Source organism: Pseudophryne corroboree, chromosome 1, assembly GCF_028390025.1.
Source record: "Pseudophryne corroboree isolate aPseCor3 chromosome 1, aPseCor3.hap2, whole genome shotgun sequence".
NCBI classification, from domain to species: Eukaryota; Metazoa; Chordata; class Amphibia; order Anura; family Myobatrachidae; genus Pseudophryne; species Pseudophryne corroboree.
The window spans coordinates 635,141,274-635,154,613 of NC_086444.1; the positions used below are offsets into that span (position 1 = coordinate 635,141,274).

The following is a 13,340-nucleotide window of genomic DNA, read 5'->3' on the forward strand; positions in this document are numbered from 1 at the left end:
ACACCCTGTCCCCTCCAGCCACACCACACACACACACCCTGTTCACCCCAGTCCCTACACACACACCCAGCCTGTACTTAGCAACACACATACCTGTTCTCCTCTGCCCTTCCACTCTCCCCCGTTTCCCCCAGTCAGTCACTAAGCCTTCCGGATACAGCAGGAGTAGGCAGGGACACATACAAGACCAAGAGAAGTCGGGGGCGTGGCCTAATCATGGACCCGTGGCCACGCCCCCTTTGAGAAACACCCACCCCATCCTCCTACCATTCAGCAGCAAGCACCGAATGAGGTGGCTGGCAGGCAGGGGGGTCACAGGACAGCACAGCAGGAGTCACTCGTCATCCCAGCAGGCAAGTCCACTGATGGCTGCTGCGGTTCTGCATGGTGGTGGGAGGCGCTTGTGTGCATGTCACAGGGGCGTGCTTTCATGGGCTGAAAGCACGTCCCTGCTGCACTGAGGCACCTCTATAGGTGCCGCTTTCAATGCTTTTTTTAATGGGCTTTTCCAGCCCTCTGCACGGCCACGCTCCCTGCCCGCCCCCTGCTTCCGGCCATTTACAGTTAGCAGCGAGAGGCACCATTCAAGGTGCCTCCGAAATCTTTTTTTTTATGCTAAAAAAGATTAGGTTACTATGAGAAGATACTTATGACACAGAACATGTCATAAGTATCTTCTCTGTATTCTTGTAATCCCTTTAATGACAGGGGAGGCACTGCCTCCCCTGCCTCTCCTGACTGCACGTCCCTGCTGCATATGGCTGCCTATCATATCATTGTGTTTTTCTTTATCCACTTTTTCTATTTTGCTTCTTCTAATGTTGTGGAAAATATGAAATGTACAGCAGGACGTAATGACGTCCGAGATTACCGGAGGAGCGGGATGCCATCCGATCTCGGACATTTTTATAGTGACAAGCATGCATCTTGCACCTCCGGCGATCTTGGATGCCATTACAACCCGCCGGTTAAGTTTATGTTGATATAACTGCAAGACTGATGTGTTTTTTTCCTTTGTGTTCCATCTTGGCATCGGTTTTGGTCAATGAACATCAAAGGAGCATTGTGCACTGGCTGCACATGTGTCGGACACTCTTTGATGGGCAAAGTCCAAAGTACCCATGGGTATGTTCAGCACAATGCCAAAGTATTTATAAATGACAAGATTGTGGGTACAACAGATCTGCATGGCATTCTCATCTTAAAAGGCGTCTGCACAGAAGTTCACACAAACATCACAGTGACGCGAGATGGATTCTCTTCGGTAACATTGCAAAGCATTAAGAATGACTCCAACATCTCCTATTTTGAGGCCTTTTTGAAGAAATTAGGTAGGTCAAGTAGGTATTATGGCTACATGAATAAAGCGTGTATTGATCTTTTTTCTTAATCACACTGATAGAAATCTGGAAGAGTTTATGATTTCTGATTTAAAGTGAAATGTTGAATTATTAAACAAATACAGCCCTCAAGTTTTGTCAGCTATCAAGTATGTCTAGCAAAACCTTATGTCCTTATTCAGACCTATACTTTGCCTATCCTGCTTCTTTCAGTCAAATCAGTACTTACTGATTTCAGAAAGAGAGATATTTGGCTAACACTACAGTACAATTACAGTATTTTGTTTATATGGAACTGTACACAATAATAGGTCATTTATGTAAAATACAAACCAAAACAATGGGGCAGATGTATTAACCTGGAGAAGGGATAAAGCTGTGATAAGTCCATGGTGATAACGCACAAGCCAATCATTACGGATTTGAAAAATGACAGTTTTATCATCTTCCACTTATCACTGCTTTATCACTTCTTTAGCCCTTCTCCAGGCTTAATACATCTGCCCTAGTGTTGTTAGTAATTAGCACAAATAACTACCCTATGCTTTATACGTCATATTTCATATTTTTGCATTTTGGAGCCTTCTAGCTATAGCACAAAACAATATTGTACATAATGAGGAGAGGTGGAACTTCTTCAAGTATAAAGCTCTTAAATATTACACATTGTCCGGGATGTAATGAAGTCCAAGTTCGACAGCCGTGTGGGATGCCGACCGAACTCGGACATCTTTTTAAAGGGGCAATCATGTACAAGGCATGGTTTGTCCTTGTACATTATTGCCCCTTTAAAAAATGTCAGAGTTCAGATGGCATCCTGCATGGTCGCCGGATGTAATTACATCCCAGACAATGTGTAATATTTAAGAGCTTTATACTTGAAGAAGTTCCACCTTTCCTCCATGCAAATACTGCCTTGAAGATGCCATTAAAACCTGCTTTTGCACAATGTTTGACAGCTTGAGTCTTAGTTAACAAGCTCATATGACAGCATGGTTGGCTTATTTAAACTGGGGTTCCTCAAATACCCCAGCGGATCATGTTTTGGAGGATTCTGCATAGTTAGGTATATTAGTGTAAAACTGACAGCTCCAAGGTTACAGTGACAACATGTTTCTTGTTTAAGAACACATACAATCCTTCCATAGCAATCTACATCTAATCTAACAGTGGCATCCGGTCAGGTTCCCGGCAACCGAAATACCAATGCCGGAATCACGATGATACTTGGATGCCGGCACCGGGATCCCTACCTTCATCAGTATCCTGGTGCTGGGATCCCAATCACTGGGATCCCAAAAAAAGCTTTCACGGGCCACCGTAGAGGTAAGCTGTGGGGGCAGGATTAGGACTAGGCTGCAGGAGGGGGGGGGGTTAGGGTTAGGCTGCGGAGAGGGAGGGTTAGTTACCCGAGGGGGGGGGGGGGGGCAGAATTAGGGTTAGACTGCGAGGGAGGAAGAGAGGGTTAGGTTAGGCATCACTGGGGAAGGTTAGGTGTAGATTGAGGGGGAAGGTTGGAGGTTTAGGCTGCGGGAAAGGTGTTTTAGGGTTAGCGATCAGGGATAGCTTTCTAAATTAGCCTGTGTCGATATATTCACCTAGCAGTTCACCTCATTATGAGATTGTCCAGCTTGTCCAGCATTGATTGGCAGCCAACATGAAACAGCATCTTTATAAAGATTGAGCTCAACCCCAGCTCTTAATTGGTTAGTAATTGGCTGGTACAGTATCTTTCCCTGATTCTGACAGCTCTCTCTTTCTCTCTATAAAGCTTACTAGCGCTTAGTTGTGTCTTGGACAGGTAATTGTATATACTAGACATATTCTAGACATAAGTTCATGTTACTGCTATACACAGGCTATAGACTATTTCTCTGTGTCCGTGCATACAGACGAGGCAGTACTCCATAGGTCTTAGTTTTGAAGAAAAATGTAATTCTCAATGGCCAACGTTTCAAGGCTCTATGGCCTTTTCATCAGGTTGTGACAGACTGATGAAAAGGCCATATGGCCTTGAAATGTTTTCCATTGAGCATTACATTTTTCTTCAAAACTAAGACTGATGGAGTGCCACCTAGTCTGTATGCAAGGAAAGAGAGACATGTGTGCTAATCCAAGGAGGGCACCCCGGTTGCTGTAAAATTGAACACGGAGTACCATTCTACACGGATATATATATATATATATATATATATATTGGATTGTTCTTCCCGTGAGGTGAGATGAGAACCCTTTCTCATGTAACAAAGGTCCTAGTGATGGTGTTCATCTTGCCTCCTGGCTTCTAACTTGTTACCCATGTTGTGGACACTGACCAGACTCTGCAGTGACTGAATGAATAAGAGCAGGGTGACATAAGCCTGAGTAATGCAGTGACTGGCAGTGGGACTATAATATAGACAGAACAGGGAGAGACGTTTTTCTTGGTCTTATGCAAATATTCCATTTACTGTGTCAGTCAGTCACCACAGCCCTAATACAGTGAATGTAAGAAGGAGCACAGATGACTTGTGTCACCCAACTTTGTATGCACAGCTCTTGTGGTTGTATCATAATTCTGATTATATGATGCTTGCTTTTATACTTTATCAGAAAAACCCTACATGGTACAACATCCATATTCAAAAATCAGAAGAGAAGGACAAAAGGTGGCCCTGTGCTGTGAAGCTACTGGGAATCCAGTTCCCTCTAAGTATTACTGGTGAGGAATAAAATGCATTAGTTGATTTGATATATATATATATATATATATATATATATATATATATATATATATACAGGTAACAGTGATATTGCATTCAAAAAGCAATGGATTTCTCTTAATTATGTATTAAATACAAAGAAGAATTGCTAAAATATTAAATACCGATCTCTTTTCTGCAACTTATCCATAGAGTGGTGCTAGCAAGTTTGTGAACCCTTCAGAATTTTATATATTTCTGCTGAAATTTGGGCTAAAACTACCCCAGATTTTCACACAAGTCTTAAAAGTAGATAAAGAGAACCAAATCAAACAAATGAGGCAAAAAAATGAGACGTGCTCATTTTTTATTGAAGAAAATGATCCAATATCACATATCTGTGAGTGGCAAAAGTATATGAACCTTTAAGTTTAGCAGATATTTTGAAGGTGAAATTTGAGTCATGTATTTTTAATCTGTGGGATGACAATCCGGTGTAAGTAGACAACCTGTTTTTTTAAAAGAACAGGGATCTATGTTCACAACTTTTTAGGTAATATCAAGTTTTTATGCATGCATTGATTTGGATTGGCAACTTCATTGTTTTAGATCAAATGAACAAAGGGGGTAATTCAGACCTGATCGCTCGCTAGCAGTTTTTTGCAGCGCTGCGATCAGATAGTCGCCTCCTACAGGGGAGTGTATTTTAGTTTTGCAAGTGTGCGATCGCATGTGCAGCCGAACAGTACAAAAAAAGTTTGTGCAGTTTCTGAGTTGCCAAGAACTTACTCAGCCGCTGCGATCACTTCAGCCTGTCTGGGCCTGGAATTGACGTACGACACTTGCCCTGCAAACGCTTGGACACGCCTGCGTTTTTCCAAACACTCCCAGAAAATGGTCAGTTGACACCCACAAATGCCCTCTTCCTGTAAATCTCCTTGCGATCGGCTGTGCGAATGGATTCTTCATTAAACCAATCGCACAGCAATGATCCACTTTGTACCAGTGTGACATGCCTGCGCATTGCGGTGCATATGTATGTGCAGTTGTGACCTGATCGCAGCACAGCGAAAAAACCTAGCGAGCGATCAGGTCTGGATGACCCCCAAAAATTCCTGCATGTGTGGACCAAATACATACAGTATCTGATCAGGTGGAAAATGTAGTCATACAGTATTAGAGATCAAGGAATATTTGAAAGAAGTCACAGTTGTGTCAGATAGAGTGAGTGCAATTTGACTCAAGCATATGCAGCTATATTACACATAGATCTGGATGCTCACTCCTCACAGTGATTAACTGTCAAGACGTATGTCTTTACACCATACTAAATACATATTGGAAAGTTGACTAAAACCATTCATTACCCACACATTTCTCCTTTCTCTTACAGGTATCACAATGGTACATTACTGGACAAACACAATCTCAAGTATGACAAAAGTTTAACTCTACAAAATATTAATGCATCACAAGCTGGGAGATATCAATGCAAAGCCAAAAATGGATTGGGGGTCATCAGGTCCTCTGTAGCCCAATTAATAGTCATAGGTAACAAAACAATAAATAACTTGGAATCTTTATTTTTTCATTCCTTAATGACTTTTATTGATAATGGTTTCTTTTCATTAAAGGTAAAGGTGAATCTCACTGTGATAAGACCCCCCACAAACATTTTATCAAGCTACCAACTGACTGTTTTCAAACTGAAACTGGTTCTCTTTACTACAATGTAGGCAAGTGTCCTAATACACAGTGTGTAGATCATATAAACTCTGACCTCCAGTGTAAAGATGAAGTAGACTACTGTTGTGGGGTCAAGCAAATGAAACTACATGATGTGAAGTGTCCAGGATACATTCTACCAGTCATGGTTGTTGTAGAGTGTGGTTGTGCCCAATGTATCCAGCCTAAAGTTTTAGTTCGTGGATGGGTGACTGCATATGACACAGAGGAGCCACTTCAGTTCGGAAAAATCTTTATGAATGGGGATAATATGGGATTTACAGGTTACAAAGGAGATTTTACGCTGGAAGTGCCAGTTGGTACCAAAAGATTGGTGGTCACATTTGTAGATCATCAAGATAAGTTTATTGAGACTATAAAAGTTATTCCATTTGATCCAAAAGGAAATACTGTCTACCAGGAAGTGAAAGTAATGAGAAGAAAAGACCCAATTGATCTGAATCCTGCATTATCAAATGTGATTTCTCTTGGAGAAATACTTGGAGAAGATCCAATTGGTGAGATTGTAATACCACCAAACTCCTTCACCAAAACCAATGGAGAATCCTACAGTGGTACAGTTAAGGCCAGTTTAACCTTTCTTGACCCTAGAAACATTAGCACAGCTTCTGCTGCTTCAAGTGATCTTAACTTTGTCAACAGAGATGGAGATATTTCTCCACTCAGGACTTATGGAATGTTTGCTGTGGACTTCAGGGAAAAAGATACTAATTCTTGGCTTCAAACTGGGAAAGTGGAGGTACGACTGGATGCAGAGCAAATTAAAATGCCCCAGCATCACAATGAAATTAAACTTTGGTCTTTAAACCCACAGACTGGACTGTGGGAGGAAGAAAGTAGTTTTCAGATGATGGGGCAGACCAAAAGGAAAAGAAGGGAAGAGAGGTCCTTTTTAATAGGACAGTTGGAAATACGTGAGAGAAGACTTTTCAACCTAGATGTGCCAGAGTTCAGGAGATGCTTTGTTAAGGTACGAGCATATATGAATGAGAAGTTCATGCGAAATGAACAACTAGAAGGAATAGTTATAACTCTTATAAATCTAGAGCCTATGCAAGGATTTTCATCTAACCCTAGAGCTTGGGGTAGATTTGACAGTGTGATAACAGGAAGGAATGGAGCCTGCCTTCCTGCTTTCTGTGACGCTAAGCAGCCAGATGCTTACTCTGCATACGTCACTGCTATAATGGGTGGTGAGGAACTTGAAGCAGCTTCCTCTTATCCCAAACTAAACCCAAATGTTGTTGGAGTTTCTCAACCTTATTTATCTAAACTCAACTATCAAAGAACTGATCATGAAAACCCCACTGGTAAAAAGACGGCTTTTAAAATTAACCTTGCTAAACCAAACCCAAACAATTTTGAGGAGACCAATGGTCCAATATATGCCTACCGAAACTTGCGAGGATGTGAAGAAGCCACAATCTCAGACAATCACTTTCGCTTTTATAGAGTAGAAGAAGACAAGTATGAGTTCAATGTTGTCCCATTTGATGAGACAGACTTGACCTCATGGATTGGTGGCTATCTATCTTGGTGGCCAAACCCTCAAGAGTTCCGGGCATGTTATATAAAGGTTCGGATACAGGGTCCACAGGAATATATGGTCAGGTCACGGAATACTGGAGGAAGTCACACAAAGACTGTGGGTCTCCTATATGGATTACGTGACACCCGGAGTGTTAGGGATTTGAAAGTGGTACGCAGCTCTGCAGCCTGTCTGGAATTCAAGTGCAGTGGAATGCTATATGACCAAAATATGGTGGATCGCACTCTGGTTACTGTAACTCCTCAAGGCAGCTGTCGTGTCACAGAAGTCAACAGGCATCTGGAAGACTATCTCAGCCACCACCCACCACTTGCATTAGGGAATGACACTGGGGTATTTAATATGTTGGCTCCTGTTGACCCATTAGGACACAACTATGGTATTTACACAGTTACTGACCAGAATCCAAGACTAGCAAAAGAAATTGCCATTGGGCGATGTTTTGATGGAACCTCAGATGGTTTTTCCAGGGAAATGAAATCCCAGGTAGGAATTGCACTCACTTTTCACTGTCAGGAAAAAACTGTTACACGAGAAAGCTTCTTTCAGCGTCTGCTTAACAACCCAGGTGAAACGCTTCGTGAGATACGTCGTGGTATGCAAGAGAATGAACAGAGAGGTAATCCTGCACGTGTGGTGCCTTATCCATTTACAGGTGTTTCCTCTTCTAATCATACCCGAAAACAATCTGCCAACCAGAGGAAACCTCGACTGCCATAATATATATGAACGTGACAGAAATATCTTAACTCAAACATCCTATTACCACTGTACAAATACATTGAAAGGAATCAGTGAAACCTAAAGACTAATTATGAGAGTGTAATTATTAATAGTCTTTATTTTCAGGTAAATAGGTGCTGGACTCAGGTCAGTAGTCAAACTCTTTAAATCTGATGATTAGTTTTCTTGAACATAGTAGATGCTAATTTATTTACTTTTAAGATACCATTAGATCTAAGGTAAATTTGGGCACAACAAAGCAAACTTATATGTGAAGTACTGTACCAGGCCTGGATTTAATGTTTTTACTCCCCTGATGCATTTTCTGTGGCCCTACCTCTTCTTCCTTATCATCATAGATTGCATAGACCCAATTACTATCTGTAGAAGAGTAAATGTAAGAATTAGGTGTACTCTATCAGTAATTTAAAATTAGCTTTGTTTTCACGCTAGCAGACATAAATAATTTAAACAAATGTACCAGGATGAAGAAACCGGGAGCAGCCTGCAAGTCAAGGACCTAGCCTATTTCACTTTCCATAATTCTGAGCCGCTGAGATTAGAGATACATCAGCATTACAGCTGGAGGCACTGTACAATGGGAAACAATCCTCTTTTTACTAGGCTTACCATACTATCCCTTTAAACCAGTGATGTGCGGTTAGGTGAGGCTATCTTTTTTGCACATCTCTGATCAAAACTCACCAAATTTCTAGCAGTATATGCTGCTGCACCTGTATATAATGCCCATATGTACCCTTTGGCTCATGTATTGTGTATAAATCTTGTTCTGGTACTAGCCAGTGCCTCCTGAGCCATTTACCTCACCGCACGTTCCTCTTTAAAATGAGGACACTGATTTAAACTAGGTGAAATGAGGCTTGAAGTCAGCCAGCCACAGAACCTGTGTAATTCATTAGTGTCCTGGTTTAAAGAGATCGTATGGTAAGCCTATCTATTATACAATCACTAACAAGGTTTGTGTGACAAACTATGGGTGTTGATGATCTATAAGAGCAGAGTTTCCCAAAATCCGCCATTATAGTCCAGGTTTTAAAGCTCTCCTTGCTTGAGCATAGCTGACTTAATAAGTACCTCAGTAAATGTGATTAAAACATCTGGACTTAAACATGAATATCCTTAAATCTAGACTGTAATGGTGGAGTTTGGGAAACTCTGTATTAGCAAATTAACAAAAGTTACTCCTAGTACAATGTTTCCTAACTCCACACGGATACCACTTTTACACCAAAAACCCAGGTTCAATCCAGGTTTCCGGACACAGGGCCTGATTTAGGTTGGATCGCAATACGTGATCAAACCACAAAATCTGCTAAGAGGGTGCGGGCGCATGCACAGTGCCCATCCTGTGCATGCGCCCACATTTCTGCATTGGCCCGCAGAAAATGCGATTGCCTCTGCCTGTCAATCAGGCAGAGGCGTTTGCGGGGTGGGGGCTGCGGCGGAAATGCTCCGTTTCCGAGATGGAGCGTTGCGGTGGGCAGCAACAGAGAAATGGGGGCATGGCGGTGTGAATGGTGGCCATGTTCGGGGAGGTTGCATGACCTCACACGCAGCTGGTGCGATCACTAAAATGGCGGCGGCAGCAGGCTATCTGATTTCTAGCGATCACCCTGAAATTGCGGTTGCACCGCAATTTCAGCATGGTCAAGGGGGGTGGGGGGGCGGCGGGTGTTAGCATGCTGTGGGGCCTTGCCCTGCGATGGGCGGCCCCCAGCATGCAATCCAAAGGATTACAAATTCTGCTACTTAGCAGAATTTGCAATCCTTACTGTGCAGTACCAACTTGGATCAGACCAGGGTCAGACCCTGTTTACACTGCATATTGGACCCTATTTATTCCCGGGTCAGTCCCATTTACATTGAACCGGGGTTATCCCTGCACGTCACTCACAGACCCTCCCTTGAGGTGGACCTGCATACACAGCCAATCAGCAGCTTTTAATCATAGCCCGGGTTGGATAACCCAGGTCGAGCTGTTTACACTGCACTGTTACCTGGCTCCAACCCTGGTATCTATTAGGGTCTGATACCCTGGTCACTCGACCTGGGTTATTTTTCAAGGTAGACCCAGCAATAATCCGAGTCAAAAGCTTGGTGTAAAAGGGGTATAAAGATAGGTGCACACTATACAATTATCTGGCAGATAATCTGCCAGCAATGTCGGACTGGGGCATGAAGGGCCCACCGGGAAAAAGCATTGGTAGGGGCCTATGTTTAGGGGTGTGGCCACTTGCCACAGGGGCTTGGCTACCCATTAGAGAGTGCATGGTCTGGGCCCTTTGGTAAATACATAATGATAATGATCGTTAATAACAGAAATGCACTGTAGAAAATACACCATAGTCCTGTGAAGTATAAGGTAACATATAAAATGAGTAATTCAAGTGCACAGTCTGGAACCTGATCCCTAGAAGAAGAGGTGGGGCCCACCGGTGGTTTCCCCTCTTCCCCTGTGGGCCAGTCCAAACCCGTCTGCCAGATCTGGCTGGTTATAATGAAATTCTAGTAATGGATGAGAGCAAATGACAATCGACCCTTTGCTCCCAAACACTGGAAAACAAACAAAACCCTGTCGTTCAGACAAATTGGTTAAACGCAAATTTAACCAACTTGTGTGAACAACTGTTTTTGTCCGTTTTGCAGTGTTTGGGAGCAAATTGTCGATTGTCATTTGCTCTAATCCATTACCAGATTTCCATTCCAACCAGCTAGATCTTGCAGATAATCTGCCAGATACAGTAATTGTATAGTTTGCATGTTTACAGCTCTCCTAGTTGATGCACAGGTGTATTCATTGCTGGCTGATACTTTTGAATGATCCACAGGTGTAGCTAATTATTTCACTTGTGATACTGAGGAGATGTATAAAACATGCACTGTTAGGGGTCCCGAGGATTGGAGATGGAGAACATCACCCTAGCATAGGTCTGCAAACTCGGTCCTCATTACCACACACAGTGCATGTTTTGCAGGTCTCCTCACAGAATCGCAAGTGAAATAATTAACTCCACCTGCGGACCTTTTAAAATGTGTCTGTGAGTAATTAATACACCTGTGCACCTGCTGGGTTACCTGCAAAACATGCACTGTGTGGGATAATGAGGACAGAGTTTGCAGACCTATGCCCTAGAGCAGGCCTGGCCAACCTGTGGTTCTCCAGCTGTTGTAAAACTACAAGTTCCATCATGCTTTGCCACAGTTTTGCTATTAAGGAATGCTAAAACCGTGGAAAGGCATGCTGGGATGTGTAGTTTCACAACATCTGGAGAGCCACAGGTTGGCCAGGCCTGCCCTAGAGGTACTGAAAACCAAGTATCAAATTATTATATCTCATCATATGATTTGATGCATTATAAACACTACCAGTTGAAAGTCACTTACTGTACTTGACTTATAGTGAATTCATTACAAATCCTAGAAGTATTGTAATCATGTTATATGTATATGTTCCTGGAAAGTGGGGTTAGCAGTGGCATACTAGAAAAACTGAAAATCAGCCAAATAAAATATAATTAACCTAACTAAAAAAATATATTGAAATTAATTACTGTTAATACTTTATTTTGTGTAAGCTATTCTACATTGTGACCAAATGAAATGATTAATAAATAATCAATAATAATCAGTGGCGGCTCCTATCTGTCAGCTTGAGGGGCTATGATGTGTGGGAAAAAAAAAAGTTGCGCACGTGCCCCAAAAAGACCCAGCTTCTAGGAACTGTATCAGCGGCAGCTCCTAGAAGCAAGTAGAAAACATTTTTCCCTGGGTCTGCAGGGTCAGTGTGCAATTTGTAGACAATGCTTCCAGTGTGAAACCACCGCACTTACAGTATTGGTGTCTCCCTGGGGGTGGCAGATGTTTACTATGTGTAGTTCAGCACTGCAGCCACTACGTGAAATCCACCACTGATCAGAGCAGCCATCAGGGGGGTACTGTGGGGACTGGTGTCCCAGACCCTTAGAGAGAGGGTGGCCCACCCCTGGCCCCTACCACCAATACCTGGACAGCTGCACCAGGCTGTGACACAACAGTGGGCTGATGCACATGGAGAACTTCTTAAAACAAGCCTTCCCTGCGCATCAGGTCTCTGAACCGTTCCTGTAGGTCCACCTATATGTAATACCGCATAGGGGTGGAGTGGTGCTGCAGAATACATATTTTATTTATTTATTTTGATGATTCTTTTTTTTGGGGGGGGGGGCTTTCTCTTTTGTTTAGTATGTGTAAGTTTACAACATACTCCCTGTAATAACTGTACACAATGACTGGATACAATATAAGAATTATCATAACCTGTTTCACAATTACACTAGCCTGCTGGTGGTGGTGATACTGTATGCACATTGCTTGAAATTAGCCATCATAATTCCATACTTTCAGTATCATGTGAGTGTGCAACACTTTTTCATCAGCACAAGCTTAGTAGTTCCTCATGTTTTCATGCTTGTAAGAACAAAGGATTTAGCTGCTAAGGTCTGGAAGTGCCTGGAGGGAACAGGATGGTCACAGTTAGTAATCACTTTTATTTATGGAAGCAATGCAACAATAAAATATTATAACAAACATCTGATTCAAGAATATGTATAATTCATCATTTATACACTAAATAAGAGGAAAAAGGTTTACTTGAAACACTGTGCTTACATGCCCACTGAGATATGCTAAACCACTGCACTACCAGTACCTACGCACATCAGGTGCTACCTGGAAACTAAAGGTATATTCAGTTTTTATTGTGTTTACATGAAACCGCCAAACACATCTACAATTCACACTTGTCTACTCTCCCAGAAGTTGTGGGAAACTCCCAATTTTTCAGGTAGTCCCTCGCACCCACGGAAGAGTAGGCAATTATCCTGCATCCCACCCACTTCCTAGCGAAGTGGCCAGGATGCAATGAGTAGAAAATCACTGTAATTGCAGTGTTGAGTAGGGGGGCTAAGTGACGCCAATCGTGCATTTAGCCCTGCCCCTAACCTATAGACCCATGTATCGTGGCGGTTTTCTCAGGTCAGGGGTAGGGCCTAATGATCAGTCCAGCCAGTCACAGTGTTGCTGTTTTCTGCTGCCATATATCCAGTGTAGCTGTATAATGTGGTGCTGTGTTGTGCAGACCAGTCCAGTGTAGTCAGTGTATTGTGCTGCATCAGTCCAGCCAGTCACAGTGTTTGTGTTCTCTGCTGCCATATATCCAGTGTCGCTGTATAAAGTGGTGCTGTGTTGTGCAGACCAGTGGTAGTGTCCTGTCTCATCATTCATTCCAGTGACGATATTCGT

At 42.6% G+C, this 13,340-nt stretch overlaps 1 protein-coding gene across 1 annotated transcript in view; it reads left to right on the plus strand.

The window, feature by feature from the left end:
- Positions 1-10,569, plus strand: part of CILP2 (cartilage intermediate layer protein 2) — a 44,865-nt gene extending 34,296 nt beyond the window's left edge. The window contains exons 5-8 of the mRNA XM_063914575.1: positions 1,059-1,331; positions 3,933-4,041; positions 5,415-5,572; positions 5,656-10,569. Of these exons, the coding sequence (XP_063770645.1) occupies positions 1,059-1,331; positions 3,933-4,041; positions 5,415-5,572; positions 5,656-8,036 (2,921 nt within the window). The 3' untranslated portion in view covers positions 8,037-10,569. The remainder of the gene's footprint in view (positions 1-1,058; positions 1,332-3,932; positions 4,042-5,414; positions 5,573-5,655) is intronic.
- Positions 10,570-13,340: the final 2,771 nt, after the last annotated feature.